The 21,139-nt window shown below is 42.3% G+C and overlaps 1 protein-coding gene across 6 annotated transcripts in view; it reads right to left on the reverse strand.

Moving 5' to 3' along the window:
• Positions 1 to 222: 222 nt before the first annotated feature.
• Positions 223 to 21,139, reverse strand: part of SGCD (sarcoglycan delta) — a 474,695-nt gene continuing 453,778 nt past the window's right edge. For all 6 annotated transcript variants that reach the window (XM_069968891.1, XM_069968911.1, XM_069968908.1 and 3 more), the window contains 3 exons: positions 15,021 to 15,093; positions 3,702 to 3,825; positions 223 to 3,086 (listed from right to left, as the gene is read on the reverse strand). In XM_069968891.1, coding sequence (XP_069824992.1) covers positions 2,913 to 3,086; positions 3,702 to 3,825; positions 15,021 to 15,093 — 371 coding nt within the window. In that variant the 3' untranslated portion in view covers positions 223 to 2,912. The remainder of the gene's footprint in view (positions 3,087 to 3,701; positions 3,826 to 15,020; positions 15,094 to 21,139) is intronic.

Consider the following 21,139-nt stretch of genomic DNA (forward strand, 5'->3'; position numbering starts at 1 on the left):
AAAAAAACAACAAAACGTGGTTTAACCCTATATTAAGTGACTTTAAACATCAAGGGGGAGATTTATCAAACATGGTGTAAAGTGAAACTGGCTTAGTTGCCCCTAGCAACCGATTCCACCTTTCATTTTTCATAGTGTGTGAGGAACAAAAAGTGGAATCTGATTGGTTGCTAGGGGCAACTGAGCCAGTTTCACTTTACACCATGTTTGATAAATCCCCCCCCCCAAGTTTCTATACATTGGCTAAACATATATGTTTCGGGATATTTTATATGGCGTGATAGAAACCCAATGTCCTCAAAGGCTCCATGGTTTTATGACTGTAGTCCGAGAGGCGCAACTAAAACCGTTACTCCACATTCCTTTAAAAAAAATATAGAATCTTAAATTTATCAAATTCTGTCATGTTATGAAAATATTTACAACCATGGGTGTGAGAAAATGCTGGAGTTACTTGCTAAGGTGTAACCTTCTTGTTGGGTTTATACAAACTAGTCTACGTTTTCCATGATTACCCCTTTTAGCAAGGTAATAATATGGCGTGATGGTGACGGATGGACAAACAAGTCAAGATGGGAATCGAAGATGTAATGACAGAGAGGACAGATGACTTCAACCTCATCCCAAGGTCGTAAGATCGGAGTCATCTTGTAAGTGCCCTATAGCCAGGTAATGAGACTGTAGCAGCATATTCATCTAGTAACCTGTAATGTTATTGATCATACAAAATAGTTTCTTGTCATAAGAAATCTTTCCACACATCGGCACTCAACAATCACACGTCATATACACCCCCCGTCAACAAAAAGAAAAAGAAAAAAAATATAGACAGCAAACAATTAAATCAGAAACTTCCCCTCTGTGCTTTTCCTTGCAGAGTGCATTGTCTTAAGGCATAGGCACATTTCCCCCCTCTTTGATCAGAGATGGTTCAGTCCAGTGCCCTCCTTAATACGTGGCTCCAGGTGACCTTATGGGCAAATGGAAGAGTTTATTATTGGGAGTGGGGTGCGACAAAAAAAAACACCAGATAAAAAAGGCAACTAAAATCAATGACAATCAATGTCATATACTGAAAACTAATTTCTTCTGGCTTTGCTAAAAAGGTCCTGTATATGGAGTTCAACAAACCTGAAACGCGTTGGTTTTGTTGCACGATTGGCTTGGCTAGCAGTGCGGTGGAGGTGATTGTTTCAGCTCCGTAGGTTGTTTACCCTTTTTCTATATAGAATAATGTGAAAAAAAAATCCTTGGCAACCAGTATTTTAACTATATGATATGATGGTCATTTTTTTGGTATTTCACCTTAATAGGTAGACATCAAATTTATATTGTTAATAAAACATAAGGGATTGCAATTGGGAAAATTAAAAAGAAAAAAAAATGGAAGAATTTGGCACAATATGATTGCATTTCAGAATGTCCACTCGATTAAACATTGTAGTATTGTAAAGTCAGGGAAAATATCATCTACGTGACTTAAGATTATTTTTGAAAGCTGAATTTTTGTGCCGTCAATATTTCCTCAAAAACTCTTTCCATAGATTAATTTGGAGTTAAGAAACTTCTCCACATCTTTGAGGAAGAGCACCCTGACCTAGACCAGATGTTTGTTGGCCTCCTCTTTGGGAGGGCCACCATTTTAGGAATTTTTCACACCAACCTTGGGTTCTCATGTCAAAGAGGTTTCACTCCATCTAGATTTTATATTGTAATTCATAGTAGGTAGATGGTGGACATGAACAATGCTGTCCAACCAACTCCTCCAACCCATAAAGTTATAATTGATCATATGTTTTCAAAATATTTTCTTACACATGAAATTCTTCTTAGAGTCGTGATGGGACATATGGTATGTCTTGACTCGAAGTAACTATAATGGAGGCTTCGAGAAGTCCTACCATCCTACAACTGCCAAGATGTTTCACTAAGGCTAGGTTCACACCTACTGTAGTGGCTCCATTGGCTGCCTCCATCTCTGGTCCTTGCACACCATGCTACAATATGAGCAAACTCAAGATGAGCACAACCCAAGTCCAATCGTTCGGCATTTGAATACCTAATGCTGAAGAAGTTGGATACAGCCCTAGGGAGTCTGGGGAACATGGATACGGCCTATGGCCAATGGCTATAGCCATACTTTCCATGACTCCAACTTCTTCAGCCACTAGTATTCCAATGCAGAATGATCAGACTCAATCATGCTCGAATTGTACTCATCTTTACTAGATACCATGACAGAACCTGATGGACCCTATAAGAGTCAATAAAGTCCACCATGACTGGCATATAGTGGATCTGTTGGCCTCCAACTCAACTATGAATCCAACCTAAAACCAATGGTTTGTGTGACTGCTGGCAACTTTCTAATCCTACTGGAATTTTAAAACCTATTGGAATATCCCCTTATACCTACATGGCAAAGTTATTGGTTCTTGAATCAAGGCCATGTAGAATTACTACCACTAAACTGAGATGGAATTCGACAAACCGAGATAAAAAGCTTACAAAAAAAAAAAAAGGAAAAAGTTTTGGAAATTGGCCGTTTCTGTTCTGCAAAAAACCTTAAAAAGTAGACAGTAGAACAGGATGCCATATACATGTAATGGTACAAGTGCTGGGCTGGACATGGTGGATAACGACAAATTTCTTTGGGTTTCCTAATGGCCACCTTGAAAAATAAGGAGAAGACTTGGGAGAAGAAAGAAATACAGGCAAGAGGGAAGACGGCTGGGGGTCACCCTGAGCTTCTGGCACTGAAACATCTCTTCCATGGGAGATTAATAGATTTACAGATATATATCTATATATATTTGTATATATTCACACGCACACACACATAGTTTTTCTGAGGCTTCCTGTGTCTGGTTACAGTCTTACTCCTGGTCTTTGGAGTTTGGCTTTCCAGTCTCTTATAGACAAATATTGTTATTTGTCTGGCAGGTGGATTCGCTGCCTGCTTGTGACAGGAATAATTTCCCACTGGCGCACACGCAGATTTCAAATACATTTTGACGGGGTGCGGACGCGGAATACGATCCCCGCGGCAGCTGTGGAAGCTTTACGTTAGCCGCTTTTAACTGGATCTGAAAAACAGAGGAGAAAGATATGATGAGAGCCATATGCATAGGAAGATTTTCATATACAAAATTTATATTACATGGGCGTTCGCAAATTAGTTTTTTTTTTTATTGATGGCCCATCAAAGAATAGATCATCAATACTTGATCTGTGGGGATCTGAACCAATGCTGATCAGTTGTTTTCCATACACACTTAATGAAGCTGAAAACTGATAGCGCCATACATGGCATAGTGGCCATGCTGGGTTACTGCATCTCAACTTCAGTTGTAAAAGGGAACTGAGCTGCAGTTACCCAGCATGGCCACTAAACCTTGTATGGCACTGTCTATGGCACTGTATAAATGGGAGCTGCAGCTCTTGCAAACGGATGATTGACAGTGGTGATGAGTGTCAGGTTACTGGATGCCGGACAACTGATAGCCAATCAGACATTGAAAGGCTATCCTAAAAGAATTTCCTTCTGGGATTTATTTACTACTCTTGTTGCTCTTCCATGTACACATGAGCCAAGCACATTGCTCATCTATTGCCATCAGTGCTATAGACCCCATAATGGGGCAATATGGTGGCTCATTTCTATTGATTTTGGACAAGCAAATAGGAAAAATATATCCCACCTCTCCGTCTGTAGAATCTAGCCGCAAGTCTGTTCTACACGATGCTTCTAACCCGCCAGCTTCTGCATTTATCTCGATTCCTTTTGGTGCCTCCATGGTCAAGGTCCGCGTCGGAGATTCCAGCCTGTTTAATGCAGGTTATAGATGTGTTAGTTCATGCCAAAATCTGATGTTTGTTAGGCAGTAAACAATTGTACACATCCTAACTTTTAAAAAAAAAACTTACTTCTTTACAATACCCCCTAAGTAGCAACAGCATGGAGGACATAATAAATAGAACGGACCAATGCAAGGCTGGGTTCATGTATCCTCAGCAAACTTGTATAGTTGCCATTTGGCATGTAGGTACTGGGTCACAAAATTTTGCATGCAGATTTTATTTGATTCGGCAAACCACACCAGTGATCTCGTTCATGGTCTGTCACCATGCCCCAATTCTGCCTATTTAGCACCGTACAGGGTGTCACATGACACAGCTTGTTGCATCCAGCATTCACATTTGAGCCCGTGTGCAGGCCCTAAGCTCAGAATCCAGCACTGGCATGAGATATAACACGAGTATTACTTAGCTGCTCCCCCTTTCTTCCTGTCCCTTCAATGGCAGCATATAACCTAGTCCCTAAAAAAGAGCTAGCTACATGAAGAAATAGGCATTTTTATCTAACAAGATATATTATTATACTTGTTTGCTCTAATAAGATATATTATAACAGTTACTATTGCGCTTCACAAAAGTGACAACAGAATTTACTATAGGTTTTTCCACTCCCATTGTCAATCGTGCAAGTCTCTATCAAGTCTAATGTACACACAACGCAAAAGTACGGCCGTTGTTGCAATCAGTGCTTAGTTTTGTATGGTATCCAGGCCGGAGCGTATACACATAGTATACGCTACGGCCGGGATCCCTTGCAGCGCCGCAAAGAACTGACACGTCAGTTTTCTGCAGCCACAATTCAGTGAATAGCGACCATAGAAAACCATGTCAGTGAAGCACTATGAAGCACCGAAAAGACCAACCGAAAAGATCATCTGGCCAGTACTGCAATACTGGCAGGGATGATCTTTTCAGAGACCGGCCTTTCCGTGACCCGGCTGGTCTCTTACAGAGTGTGAACATAGCCTAACACTGTCTGTATCGTGTAAGGCCTCATTCACACAATCCATGCCATGACCACCACCACGATCCTCACTGCGATGACCAGAGGAGGATCGCAGCACGGATCCCCCAATAGAAGTGCAGCCCCCCATCGCTCAACAGCAGAGATGACAGGAGCACAGAAAACAACTACTCGCCTACTCCCCCGTGCCGGTATACATGTGAGCCAACCACCACGGGGGGAGTAGGCGGGTAGTTGTCTTCTTCACTCTTGTCATCTCTGCTGACGGGCGGCGGAGAAGGATCGTTGCCACGTCCTATTTTTCCGCGGTGCGGATCGTGGTTGTGGTCGCGGCACGGATCTTGCGAATGGCTGCATTCATTTGAATGGTTCCTAAAATGGTCCGTGGTCATGGACAAGTTAACGGGACATGTGAATGCAGCCTAGGACATGCTCCATTAACAAAGGAAATGGTACCGCTCCAAGAGGAGTAACAGAGGAACGACACCACGTTCCAAGAGAAAATGCTGTTTTATGAGCACTGCAAGTATTTACTTGGCAGGTCAGGAGAGACGACCGGTCATCTTTAATGTAAAATCCACCCAAATATTTATGAGCCGGCTTTCTAATGTCAGCGGGAAACCTCAGTGCGGATGTGAGATGGAGAAATTGCTGTGAAATTATTATGTACATCATGTACAAACAGTGAAGTCCTCGCTACAGAAACACAAGTTCAAAGAACATGTTCTCATCTAGTGTTCTGATGTTCAAAGGACAAGACCATTTGTATCTCGGTTAAGTTCCCGGGATGGGGAGAGATACTCGCCCTGTAATCTCCCGTTTATTTATGAGCTTGTGAGCGACTTTCCCTTGTATTAGAAAAACACAACATTTAACACGATTCTTTATCGAGTGAAATTAATGAGGCTCCTCGTCTTCCCTCCGCTATCTCCTCCACTCGAGGCTGCACGCTCATTTACATGGGTGACACCAGTAAATAAGGAGGTCAGAATGACAATGAGATGGGAGGGAGACGCTCTTAATAAGTAGGAGGCAGATATTATACATAGAAACTAGTCATTTGTTTCTACGTACAGATTAATAAATGAGCGCACGGAGAACAATGTACCAGTAACAGCCCACAGACTCCTCTCCTGCATTGCTGCCTCTATATGTTATATAGATCACATAGAAATTTTAAAAAGTATGCCGTGATGTTGTGAGCTCCCCCTAGTGGCGGCTGCAGAGAGCCAGAAAACTCATTTCATTCTGTGAGCAAGCGAAAGGAAGTAAAGGCTTTGGCTCTGTGTCATATCCCCTATAACAATATGTTTTATTAGTGATGTTTATTACAAACACAGCAAACTGTATTACTTATTTATAGTACGTAACTCTATGTAGGCATTGTTTTTATGTGACAATCTGGATGGCAGTATAGTTTATTGGGGTGGGGGGAAGTGCTGTGGCACTCTTATTTATTGGGGCACTGTTGTTTATGTAGCGGTATTCTGCTGGTGCTGGTATGAGGGTCAGTTTATCGGCAGTATAGTTTATTGGGACTCTCTGGTGCCGTTATTTATAATGGGGCACTTTGCCAGCTGTGCTTATGTGGAACAATCTGCTGGCAGCATAGTATAGTACGGCACAATGGTTACATGGTTTTTAAAGGTGCATATTGATGGCTATATATATATGGGATAATGTGCTGGCAGTATAATTTATTGTGATGCTCTAGGGGCAGTATTGTTTATTGGCCCACTCTGCTGGCAGTTTATATTGTGGCACTCTACTGGCAGTTTATATTGTGGCACTCTACTGGCAGTTTATATTGTGGCACTCTGCTAGGACTATTATTTATTGTAGCATTCTGCTGGCAGTTTATATAGTAGCACTCTGCTAGCACAATATAAACTGCCAGCAGAGTGCCACAATAAATAGTAGTGCTAGCAGAGTGCCACAATATAAACTGCCAGTAGAGTGCCACAATATAAACTGCCAGTAGAGTGCCACAAAATATATTGTGGCACTTTGCTGGCAGTTTATATTGTAGCACTCTGCTATCACTATTATTTATTGTGGCACTCTGCTATCACTATTATTTATTGTGGCACTCTGCTATCACTATTATTTATTGTGGCACTCTGCTATCACTATTATTTATTGTGGCACTCTGCTATCACTATTATTTATTGTGGCACTCTGCTATCACTATTATTTATTGTGGCACTCTGCTATCACTATTATTTATTGTGGCACTCTGCTATCACTATTATTTATTGTGGCACTCTGCTGGCAGTTTATACTGTGGCACTCTGCTAGCACTACTATTTATTGTGGCACTCTGCTGGCAGTTTATATTGTTGCACTCTACTGGCAGTTTATATTGTGGCACTCTGCTAGCACTATTTATGAAGTAGCACTCTGATAGTAGTATTGTTTATTGTGGCACTCTGCTGGCACTGCTTAAAGGGGCCACTCTGTTAACTAGAGTTTCGTATACACACAACATTCTATCCTAACCACAGTTCCGTATACACACAACGTTCTATCCTAACCACAGTTCCGTATACACAACGTTCTATCCTAACCACAGTTCCGTATACACAACGTTCTATCCTAACCACAGTTCCGTATACACACAACATTCTATCCTAACCAGAGTTCCGTATACACAACGTTCTATCCTAACCACAGTTCCGTATACACAACGTTCTATCCTAACCACAGTTCCGTATACACAACGTTCTATCCTAACCACAGTTCCGTATACACAACGTTCTATCCTAACCACAGTTCCGTATACACAACGTTCTATCCTAACCACAGTTCCGTATACACAACCTTCTATCCTAACTACAGTTCCGTATACACAACCTTCTATCCTAACTACAGTTCCGTATACACAACGTTCTATCCTAACCACAGTTCCGTATACACAACAATCTATCCTAACCACATCCCATTTACAGTAAACTTTCTAAAGACAAAGAAATGTCTCTCATGAAGGAAAAAATAACCGCACAGACATTTGTTAAGATGACAAAGCAGTAAATCTCCATCTATATCTATGAGCTTCTCCGGCTAAAAGCAAAAGGATGTTTTCCTGTTATAATTGCCGTTATTGATTGTGTATCGTAAAAGAAGGAGAGCGCTGTGTATCCTACGTGGGGGAAATCGCCTCCTCTAAAAGTAGAACGCTCTCAGGAGCCATGTGCACTTTTATATGACATCCATTAGGTGTTATGGTCTCACTGATATACTTCAGTAGTGAGAGATGGAGAGGGGAGGAAGTATGTCCTGTTAAAGGGATTCTTCACTTAAAGGGAAGGGTCACCACTCATGACCTTTCTCTATTAGCCATACTGAAAGAGAGGAGATCTCCTGGGAAAGCATGGAAAACTACTGATGGCAGCTATTTATATTGCTCCCATTGACTTCTATTGCCATTGATTTCTGTGGCTGCTTAAAGTACTGAGATGGTACTGTGCATAGGGCCCTCTAATAATGGTACTGCAAATTGTAGTCTTCTAGCAGTATAATTTATGTGGACTCTCCTCTGACACTGTTCATGTAGACCCCCTGCTAGAGTCGTTGCCAGATTTTATATATATATATATATATATATATATATATATATATATATATATATATATATATGTATAGGACATCTAGTATCACCTAGTGGACAAGGTGGGCATTACAGGAACTCTTTTCCACCCATAAAGTGGGGAAAAAAATTGCTTTCAAGTCAATTGGTGTCAGAAAGTTATACAGATTTATAAATGGTTCACTTTAAAAATCGAAAGTCTTCCAGTACTTATCAGCTGCTGCATGCCCTGCAGGAAGTGGTGTATTCTTTCTGACACAGTGCTCTCTGCTGCCACCTCTGCCCATGTCAGGAACTGCCCAAAGCCAGAGAGGATTTCTATGGGAATTTGCTACTGCTCTGGACAGTTGACACCAGTTGATTTTTTTCCTCCAGGGTACCCCCTTAACCAGTCAAATGGTAAAAGAGAGTGATTCTTACAATAAACCATGCATTGCATTTGGAAAAAGATACTTTCACACAAAGCTGTACACTCAGATCAGCTGAGCATGCATGTTTTATCTTTGCCGCAGATTGGGGAATAAATCTCTGAGATCCGGCATGTTAAAATCTAAACCAGCAGTAAGGGTTAATAGGATAGAGTGCGGCATTACAATACAGTCCAGATTAATAAGGTATAATTTGTCAGAGTTACAGCCGAAGATTTTGAAGAAGATTCCTGGTAATTACTCCCAATCCTCAGTGCAGGGAGGTGCACCGGGCAATGGGATATAATGGTCACTGACCTGATGTATTATCCAGGGTGGAAACCTCTGCTCCTTACATAACCTAGTCAGAATATATCACATCAACCTACTGTATGTGATTTCATGAAAGTATAAGATGATGATATGATGTTACCCATGCAGGACACTGTTCACTAGTAATAGAATAGTAGATCTAGCAGCTTTCCTCTTAAAACAGTGCCATCCCTGCCAACAGGTTGGATATGGTACTGCAGTTCCATTTCACTTCAGTGGTGCTAATCTGTAATATCAGACACCAAGAGTCATGCTGTTTGTGGAAGCGTGGAAGGAAGCAGCCATGTTTTCTAATCTTATACAATCCCCCAAGGGTCATGATCTGTCTTTTTCAACCTCCATTTTTAAAGGGAATCTGTCACTAGGTTTATTCCACCTTAAATAAAGGCAGCATAAACTAGTGACAGAAATGCTGAATAGATCGATGTATTACTTACATCATACTGTTCAGCCGTTCTCCTAATATGCAGGAGAATAGGATTCTTGCCACACCCCTCCTCCGCCCTCCAGCTGCTGACTGACAGTTGACTGCCTATACACAGCATGGATAGATAACTGCCAATCAGCAGCTGGTGGGCGGAGTTTTCTGCTTCTCATGAATATCCAGGACTACTGAGCACACGCACATAATGGAGAGGACTACTTATTGTTCATGTTATTCAGGAGGAGATCTCTGGATCAGCTGCACAGAACAATATAAGTGATACATCATTCTGTTCAGCTTCTCCGTCACTAGTTTATGCTACCCTGAGATTGGACGGCAGAAAACTACTGACAGAGTCTCTTTAAAAATTACACTGGGCATTTTTTATTTTTAGAGCAGAAGTTTTCTATGGGGATTCGCTACAGCTCTGGACAGTTCCTATAATAGACAGAGGTGGCAGCAGAGAGCGCTGTGTCAGACTGGAAGCAATACACTACTTCCTGCAGGACATACAGCAGCTGATAAGTACTGGAAGGCTTGAAATTTTTTTTATAATTTCTTTTCTGACACTGATTGCTGATTTAATTTTTTTTTTTTATCTCAGGAGTACCCCTTTAATGTAAAGGTGGAGGGTTCCGTTACAGAGAGTGATTCGGAGCCCTCTGGAACTTTAAGTAACGCCCCTGTCATCAAGTATTTAATCACATCACCCACCGGTCCTTAAAGTGAAGCCTTTTAATAGATTTAACATCCTTTGTTCAGGCTTCACACAGTTTTTTTTTTATGACAGACAAGCAAAATGGCTCCCACTCCCTGATCTACCGGGAGATTTCATTTTGTGACTGTATTAATAAGTATCACAAGATTCCTACTGTGCACATCAAAAAGAATGGCGGCGATAAAAAAAATACACACAATTCTTGGTAATAATTAGATCAAATCTATTTCATGAGCTCCCGTCTGATCAGAGGAAAAGATGATTTTTTTTTTCCTCACAGAGATTATTAACTCTATAAGGACGGACGGACGGCCTATGGCTATGAATAGGGAAGCTCTTCTCCATCTTGGATGGGGCAGCTGCTGGTGGGAATAGATCATATCCTTAATATCCGTGTTCACCCTGATGGGATGGCAGTATCTGTACAGCGCTACGGAATATGTTCACCCTCTACTGACAGATCTTAGAACCAGGTTAAACTCCCGAATATTAGGCCCGTGTTTCTTAACATTCTGAAGACAACTACCCCGCATGGTATTAGAAATGGCATGTACTACTGCTAGTGTACCACAGATGTGCACCAAGACTAGGCCCTGTACTACCAGGTGGGAATGCGTTACAAGTCTATTACCTTAGAGCACCAGTAATGTTTCCATCATTTCTTCCACTACCCTAGACCAACAGGGACATTGGCATTACCCTACCTACTACCCTAGACCAACAGGGACACTGACATAACACACTCCACTACCCTAGACCAACAGGGACACTGGCATTACCCTACCTACTACCCTAGACCACCAGGGACACTGGCATAACCCACTCCACTACCCTAGACCACCAGGGACACTGGCATAAGCCACTCTACTACCCTAGACCACCAGGGACACTGGCATAACCCACTCCACTACCCTAGACCACCAGGGACACTGGCATAACCCACTCCACTACCCTAGACCAACGGCGACACTGGCATAACCCACTCCACTACCCTAGACCAACAGGGACACTGGCATAACCCTCAAAACTACCTTAGACCAACAGGGAACCTGCTATTACCTTCTCCACTATCCTATACCACCAAGGAAAATGGCATTACCCTTAAAACTACCCTATACCACTGGGGAAAATGTCATTACCCTCTCCACCTACCTAGACCACCAGGGAAATTGGCAGTACCCTCTCCACTACCCTAGACCAACAGGGAACCTGTCATTACCCTCTCCATTACCCTAGATCACCAAGGAAAATAGCATTACCCTCAAAACTACCCTATAGAACCAGGTAAACTGGAATTTCCCTCAAAACTACCCTATACCACCAGGGAAAATGGCATTACCCTCTCGACTTACCTAGACCACCAGAGAAACCGACATTACCTTCTCCACTATCTTAGCTCTCCACTACCTTCTCCACTTCTCCATAGCTTTGGGGCTACTATGACATCATTAATTCGAGTGGGCTTTGTTCCTGGCCTAGTAATAATGAAAAATACTCCAGTAGACCACCAGGGAAGCAGATTTTCACCCCATCCACAAACCTAACATGTTCAATAACCCTTTAACTATCTTGTACTTCTAGGTATACTTTGTACTTCTTTTAGACTAATAAAAAATGGTAATGATTTCCACTCCCCCAGACCACCAGGGACCTTACACTATGCTAGAACAACAGGGAAATCTTAAATATTAATTTCTCTTATTTTCTGGCATCTAAACTAGGATGGGTCTAGTATAGTGTCAATTTATATGATTAAATGTTATAGAGGTTTAGGGTAAGGATTAACAGGTTTTAAGGGATACTCCAGCAAAAAGAATAAAAATCATTAAAATTGGTGCCAGAGATTTGTAATTTACTTCTATTAAAAAATCTCAAGTCTTAGATAACCTATCAGCTGCTGTATGTTCTACAGGAAGTGGTGTATTCTCTTCAGTCTGGAGAGCAGCAGAGGTTTTCTATGGGGATTTGCTACTGCTTGTGCAGTTTCTGCCACAGACAGAGGTGGCAGCAGAGAGCAACGTGTCAGACTTCTACTTCCTGCAGGACATACAGCAGCTGATAAGTACTGGAAGACTTTTTTAATATAAGTAAATTCCTCATTTCTGGCACTTTTTGATACCAGTTGATTTGGAAAAATAATTGCTGGAGTACCCCTTTAATCTATAGAGATACGGCTAGTGTGACATCCAATGTCAGCCGGCCCCATTGGCTTTTTCAAGTCTCTTCACTTGGCGCAACAAATCTTCCAGCACTTAACAATACATAATTACCGAGCCGCCAATCTGCCAATCGGAAATGGGGGCATGGAGCGGCGCAGGCCTCACATGAAATGGCGAATGCTCTTAATTAAAAAGAATAAATCACGGGGATAACATTTCAATCTGAGCAGAGGACAGGGGAGGCAGCGACGTGAATGACTGAACGGTGAGACGCTCCTGGGGAGGGGGCTATTCCTTTTAATGGCCGTCTTTGAGATTAGATTAATTACGGGGAAGGGTCAGAGGATTGAGACGAGTGCTCATCTATTTATAGGCAATTGAACTGTACATGCCATGAATTACGTCGGCGGAGTCACATATCCGTATGCCTTAGATTCCGCCATGTAAATAGTCGTCATAAGGTTTGGCCTCGGGATCAATAGACGGGATTCCCTTTCTAATGTTTATGACCAATGTAACACCCTGACACTCTTGTATAATATAAATTCGCTTTTTGATTGGTCAACGATATATCAAGGACTGGTCATTTCCCTGTCATTCTCCTTGATCAGTCAGGACTCAGGGGGCGGCAATGTAAGTGGAATTAGACTAAGCAGCCACTTGAAGTATAAGAGATGATAATCTAGCCCAGGGGTAGGGAACCTTGGCACTCCAGCTGTTGCAAAACTACAACTCCCATCATGCCTGGACAGCCAAAACTTTAGCTTTGGCTGTCCAGGCATGATGGGAGTTGTAGTTTTGCAACCGCTGGAGAGCCAAGGTTACCTACCCCTAATCTAGCCCTAGTCTCGGGCCCTGTTCTTGGAGCCTCTTTCCATCCTGTGATAAGAAAAGACGCAGCTACGTACTTTCCATAAAAGCGCCATCTCCTTCTCCGGGTTACAATTCAGCTCCATTCACTTCAATGGAACCGAGCTGCAATACCACGCCCAAACTGAGGATAAGAGGGGTGCTGTTCCTTTAGGAAAGTGGCCATATTTTTCTAAGTATAGACAACCCCTTTAAATCTTATTTTGGTTATAGACAATTCACCAGAATTGAAAGAAACATTGACAATGTCATAAATGCTGATGATGTCATTGAGATCGGGAGCCTTATACAGATCCTAGAAATTTATGGTATGCCCAAATGTAGGCAGAAGGGCTTTGGCTGTCCAGGCATGATGGGAATTGTAGTTTTGCAACAGCTGAAGGGCCAGAGGTTCCCCATCCCTGATCTAGACCTATAATTTGTATATTATTAGAGAAAGCAAAGCCAAAGTCAACCCAGCCCACATCTCCCCACTAGAGGGCACTGGTGCACCATGTAAGAGTTGCTCATGGTACCGAGCACTTTCCATGTATGCATATTTGCACAGGCTTCACCTTTATTTCCTACCCTGGTCACATCCAGTACTTCAATATAAGACGCTCTAGCAGCTCCCTGTATCACAGAAATATTGGTCTCAGGAAAATGTAATAAGGAACCGAATGTCTGTCAGAGGCGGCTACCACAGAGCGCAGAGGTCTCTGCTGGAAATACGGGCTTTTATAAGCATCTCATCAATGACACGGGGATCGGGATGGCTAAAATGGTCCTCAGAACGTCACCGGGAAAAAGAAATGTAGATAAAATTCGATTTTCGATATTAGATCAGTCTGTGGTTATGCTCTGTATGTAGAACTGGGTAATAGGGAAGTATATGGTGACCTCCATACCTCTCAGTATTGCAACCAAAACCAGGAGTGGATTAAAAACACAGAAAGGATCTGTTCACACAATGGTGAAACTGAGTGGATGGCCGCCATATAACAGTAAATAACGGCCATTATTTCATTATAACAGCCATTGTTTTAAAATAATAGCAAATATTTGCCATTAAATGGCGGCCATCCACTCAATTACAACATTATGTGATCATAGCCTTTATGTGTTTTTAATCCACTCCTGGTTTTGGTTGCAATACTGACTGAAATATACTGACTGAAATATACATAGTGTGAACGCAGCCTAAAGGTTTCAAGCTACACCTCTCACAGTCACTAGGGGTCAAGATTAATTCAGGGGACCATATCCAAGATGAATATTATAGTTTCCCTATAGGTAAGGGTGCATTCACACCACAACTGTGGTGAGGTATGGACATTTTGACAGGGCGTTGACGTGTCTGAGCTTCAGTTTTGGTGTGAATCCACCCTTACCTTTAAGGAAACTAAACATTTATCCTGAACGAATCTGTACCCCTAATAATTGCCAGTATCAGGGCTGGCATTGATCTTATTTAGCATAGTCAGCTATTGACTACGTTAGGGTCATTTCCCGCATAAGTTTGTACTTGGTTTGCTTTTGAGCCCATGTTCTTGTACACGTGCGGGAAATTACCGGAGAGTACTCACTAGCTGATTACGGCCAGGCTATAGAAATAAATAGGACCCATGGCTCTTCATGTAGGTATATGTTGGCACCACAACAAGGGTCCGATTTATAGTGTGAACCCTCACAGTATCTTTCAGTAACTACATCTCTTCTTACCGTAGATGGTGGAATGGTTCGGCCTTAACGTAGGGTGTTTCAAGGGATGCTGGGAATACCGCTCCTTCTGCACCTGTTGGGAAAAAAAACCATATACAGCGAGGTTGAGAATGGGTTTTTAATAACCCACGAGCTCTAACGTCTAGATGGAAAACCTGGCTTGCTGAGTCCTAAGTAATAAAGCGACCATAGAGGCAGCTCTTAGCATAATAAGCATGTAGGGCAGGAAAGATGAATGGTGGCCAGCCAGATATGACATTGCTTGGTTCCAACCCTCCCATCTAGGCTGCCGTTATTACACGCAAGGACCTTTTATTTTTTGCTCCATCAAGTCAGGCTTTAGCACGATAATCGACCATTTTTGGTGCATCATGTGGCAACTCAAGTGTTAAAAATTGCTTAACCTCCCCTGTTTTCGGAGTAAATCCTGCGTCCGCTAATGTCAAAGTTGGTCTGTAGGGTCCTCCGCGCCCGGCTCTTTTCCGACTCCCTGCCTAGCGCATTGACTTAATGAAGGGAATTTATTTTTTTCCCTGGAAGTTGCTATCTCCACACGATAAGGATCACACTAGGTGCTGCCCCCATTTTAACAAGATGGACTTGTGTCTTTTCGGCTTTTCTTAACCTCATTGACTTTGCGATAACGGTAATTGTATAGAAGATGGATTGTCATTGCCTGCTATTGGATTGTTTACATTATACAAGTGTCTAGTGCCTCCATTCTTTCCCACAGATTGGAAATCCTCTGGGGCATGACTCTCCTATCCATTGGGTTTTACAGCTTAACACCTTCATGTCAGGAGAGGTCAAAGAGAAGCCACTGACTATTTATGTGTATACACTCTCACCAGACACATAGGAGTAAAGAAATAGCACCAAAATATAAGAATACTAAAAAAAAATGTTGGTCAAACAGCCAAAAAAAGACATAGGAGGAGATTTATCAAACTGGTGTAAAGTAGAATTGTCTCAGTTGCCCCTAGCAACCAATCAGATTCCACCTTTCATTTTTTAAAGAATCTGTGAGGAACAAAAAATTCTGATTGGTTGCTAGGGGCAACTGAGACAATTCTACTTTACACCAGTTTGATAAATCTCCCCCATTGTGTGGTTGTGGCCGGCAGAAGTCAAAAATGTCATGTGACACAGGCCAAACCATGTGAACAAGTATGATATGAATTCTAAATCTATAACAGGCCCCCCTACTCACCTTGTATTCCCCTAAAAACATGGGCCCTGGTATGACAGCGAGCACTGTACCCATTACTGTTCCCAGTACTTGGGAGTACAACACTGTTCACATACTCAAGGCCTTGCAGGCAGCAATAATCCTTATAGTCACCAGTCTATGAAAAAAGCTATTATAGTTGTCAGGCGGCAGCTCAGTCATGTTTCTCTATGACATTACGGCTGATCACACTGTATTTTGTAAGGATTTGCCAACGTATACCTCAGTGTCAGTATTGCTATACGGTGTGAACTGTCACCTATAGACTATAGGCAACCATGAACTACTATAAATGGGAAAAATATCTAAAAGTATGAAAAATAGGGTACTGCCTACTAGAGTACCTCATGCTCGGCTCTGCTCAAAGAGTACTATGAATGATGTACAGATTTGTAGAAATGCTAGACATGTTTCTCTATGAACTTGATCAAAGCAAAAACAACGGACAAAATGCTCTTGGGGGGGGGGGGGATGTCTTAGCACTTAGGCCCCGACCAATCTAAACATCTGTGTCACTATAAGGCTCCGTGCACACGGAGCAAAACCGGCGTAATTCTGCCGCGGAATCCCGCCATCCTCCGTGTTCTAATGGCAGTTTATGGGAGGCTCGCGCGCCTCCTCTCTCCGCGCTGAAGAATGGACATGTTCATTCTTCAGCTCGGGGAGAGGAGGCACGCGAGCCGCCTCCCATAGAGTGTCATTAGGACACGGAGGCCGCAGTGGAGATTTCCGACAGTTTTGCTCCATGTGCACAGAGCCTAACGTGAAAAGTTTTTATAAGGTATAGGTAATTGTTTTTGTTTAGAAAGAAAAAAATGCAGACCTGCGAGCTTTCCTGGAAATCCTTTTTTTTTTTTAGTTTTGGGGACACCTCCCCTTGTAAACCACTTAGGTAAATAGCGATCATGGAATTTAAAGGGCTACAATGGCTAAATGTTTTTTTCTTTTAAATCAACTGGTATCAGAAAGTTATATAGATTTGTAGTTTACTTTTACTATAGAAATCCAGAAATCCAGAAATAGACGTGTTCCAGTACTTATCAGCCGCTTGATGTCCTGCAGGAAAAAAAGGTGTATTCTTTCCAGTCTGACACAGTGCTCTCTGCTGCCACCTCTGTCCATGACAGGAATTGTCCAGAGCAGGAGAGGTTTTCTATGAGGATTAGATACTGCTCTGGACAGTTCCTGACATGGACAGAGGTGGCAGCAGAGAGCACCGTGTCAGACTGGAAAGAATACACCACTTCCCGCAGGATATACAGCAGCACTAAAAGACATGGGATTTTTCTATAGAAGTGAAAGGCAAATGTAAATAACTTTCTGACACCAGTTGATTTGAATTTTTTTTTGCTGGAGTACTCCTTTAATGGGTAAAACAGCTTGAATCTTCCCATAGAGGTGTTACCCAGTTGTCAAGCACCAGCTCCACCCAGCACAGGACACCAATGAAGCACGTAGGCCGGCATAGATCGGTGGCAGCTAGGCCTACAGCCCCTAAGCAACTGCTGTACATAATGGCGATCAGTAAATAAAATCCAAGTTAGCATTCCCCTTAAATACAATAATCTACAATATCCGTCAATTTATCTTACTATAATAGACAGGGGAGACACAGTAACGGCCCATTAAATTTTTCCATCCCAAGTGTCTACGGTATTTCACATTCTCCAGATGCCGTAATGTTATTTAGATATCACACATAACAGTGCCAGTCTCCGCACATTGCATCTCTCATAGGGCTCTGCTCCTCTCCCATAAGAAACCACCTCTCTCTCCCCGGATTTTCAGGTAGTGAGACAATGGGCCTCCTTCACCGGGAAAGGTTACCTGCTTTGCATGAAACATTTGTATTATATTTTTCAATACCCCGGTACTGTGAAGTGGAACATATTGGCTCCTTATCGATAATGACGATAAAGGTCATCCCAGGTGTGTTTAATGGAGCAGTTCCTGTAAATGGCTGGACGTGCGCTGTTGTGTTGAATCATAATTCGCCCTTTGGTGGGAGTTGGAAGTCATTTCGAGCATAAATCCCATTTAAATCTGTATTTGTTCACTCAGATCAATTGAAATAATCAACTTCTAATGATATCGTCTCTCAAGGGCTTCGTATCATTATAAGGTGTACGTTTACAGCCGCCACATCTGCAAAAAAAAAAGCCGCCACATCTGCTTAAAAAGCAAACAAATTTTTGTTTATTTTGGCTATTCTCACATCTTGGAAATAGACTTAATTTGGAGTCGACTTTTCCCATCAAAACGGACGTTTTCAAAGATGGAAGCCAATGGACCTCAATATAAGTTGGTTATGTCTGTTGGGTGCCACTTGTGTTAGGTCCACAGCTTAAAGGGGTACTCCAGAAATTTTTCAAATCAACTGGTGTTAGGAAGTTATACAGACTTGTAATTTACTTCTATTTAAAGTTCATGTACCATCAGCACATTCGCTTAAGTTTTGGATGGATCGCCATTCTATTCCCAGCAGCGGCTTCTATGACGCTGCTCCATTGATTGTAATAGAGCCACATTATAGAGAGGCGGGGGTTTCCTCCCACTGGGGCGGGCCAGCCCGCCTCCAGTGCTTCACTCCCGGCCGGTGGCCAGGAATAGAACGGCGCCATAGGTGCGCCACTGCAGCACTGGCCAGCGCGTTCTATCTATGTGCAAAACTTTAAGCGAATGTAGTGATGGTACATTCTCTTTAAAAATCTTAAAGCATTCCCATACTTATCAGCTGCTGTATGCTCTGCAGGAAGTGGTGTATTTTTTCCAGTCTGACACAGTGCTCTCTGCTGCCACCTCTGTTCATATCAGGAACTGTCCAGATCAGGAGAGGTTTTCTATGGGGATTTGCTACTGCTCTGGACAGTTTCTGCCGTGAAAAAAGGTGGCAGCAGAGAGCACTGTTTTAGACTGGAGAAAATAAACCACTTTTTGCAGGACATACAGCAGTTGATGAATACTGGAAGACTTGAGTTTTCTTTTAAGTAAATTAACATATCTATACATACAATTCAATAATATACATACAATATATAATAATTTCTGATCACACTTAAAAAACATTATTTTTTTCCAGAGTGCCCCTTTAAATTCTATTTTTTTTCCCCTTCATATATACCTGCAAAATCCTCCAAAACCCCTGGAAGGATTAGAATAGATTGTGTAGTAGCCACTGTCTGGTCCTGTCACATCCAGAACAATACCTGGTGTTTAGATGCAGGTCACACCGCTCAGGTAATAAATAGTTACTTATTAATTTATTCTCTATCCTGCAGTCGCCCATTAAACTGTCATTGCGATTCCAGCCCTGGCACTATGTAATTTACAGACAATAAATGTTCATAAACAGGCTGAGTAGAAAATCCATACAGTTATTCTAGCTTTATTTTACGTTTCATTTAATACCCCTCAAAAATGATTTTGTCAATGCTATTCCATTAGCGGCTTCTCTGCCCAGTAACCTCCCCTTTACAGTGATATGTCAGGAAGTCAGTGAGCGTGTGACAGAGGCACCGGCGGGTGCCAGAAACCGGGACGGGGACGCAGCAGGTGACACCGGCGGCTGGGGAGCCTGCCAAGGTATTAAGGTATCCCTCTAGGGCTTGTTTTTTGTGTACAGATGGATAATGGATTGAAAAATGGTTTCCAAAAATTTGTCATTCTTAATTATTATTCGTGATGAGAGGCATTAGTGTATCGTATGTTCATCTTCCTACACACATATGGTAGGTATGGGAGTTATGGATTTGGGTTATATATGGAAGACTTCCTACAGATGTTCAGGATTCGTGACAACATGGCACCTGAATGTAAATGGTATCAGTAGATTCTTCTTCTCAGGCTTTGGCCCCTCAACTTATATTTAAAAGGGGTTGGCCACTTTATCTGTATATAGTATTAGTAATTGTACTCACTGTATATACTGACAGAAGCTCCCTGTGTACCTCATAGAGCAAAAATCAGACCTCCAGGCTGTGCTGTCCTACTCTGTGGTGATTCTGTCCATAAGATGGCTGACATGGAGAAGCATGTGACCATGTCCCACCTCCAGTGTCATACGTAGGCATATACAGGGTCAGTGGTGGACACTGGGGGGCGGGGTACCCAGGCTGTCTCCTCCTTCCCTGCGGATCGGGAAGGCATCAGGAATCAGAACCTAAGGTTTTCCGATGTTCGATCATCTCTACCCAGGACCTGGAGAAGACCTTGGTTTTGGAAAGAGTAGAAAATGTGAACACAGCCTGGGAAGCCTTTGATGGGCTAAACATAAGGTACTTGGGTTCAGTATGTACATCAGGGGTGTAAAATTCAAGGCCCTCCAACTGTTGTAAAACTTCCATTCCCATCAAGCCTGGACAGCCAAAGCTTTAGCTGTCCAGGCATGATGGGAGATTTGGTTGTTCAACAGCTGGAGGGCCGGAGCATGCCACCTGTGGTCTACATGCTCTGAAAGTTATCATGTCTGTCTCGATGGCATAAATAATATAGCACGCAGAGCTATTTTTGTCGAAACAATAGAAACCTCGATATAACTCATAATAAGTCAGTGGAGCCCATCAGTCACCTTTTGGATACGTGATACGATAGAGCCATCACAGTCCCATGGCTTCCGTTATAAATGGAAGCGATAATGCTAGTGTGCCTACAGCCTTGGGCAGTTCTGTCAGATTTGATGACAAGAATATCATAGCGTGCAATGCTATTTTTGTTCTCAAAACAAGGAAAAAAAACAAGATATAACCCCGATAGACCTGATTAAAAGTCAATGGTCAGCATATGTGTGCGTCATACAATGAATTAGTCACAATGCCATGACTTCTGTTATAGACTATGAGACCAAATGAATTATAGCCAAACCTTTATTTTACCATTTAACTGGTAAAAAGTG

Source organism: Dendropsophus ebraccatus, chromosome 1 (genome assembly GCF_027789765.1).
Source record: "Dendropsophus ebraccatus isolate aDenEbr1 chromosome 1, aDenEbr1.pat, whole genome shotgun sequence".
Taxonomy (NCBI): domain Eukaryota; kingdom Metazoa; phylum Chordata; class Amphibia; order Anura; family Hylidae; genus Dendropsophus; species Dendropsophus ebraccatus.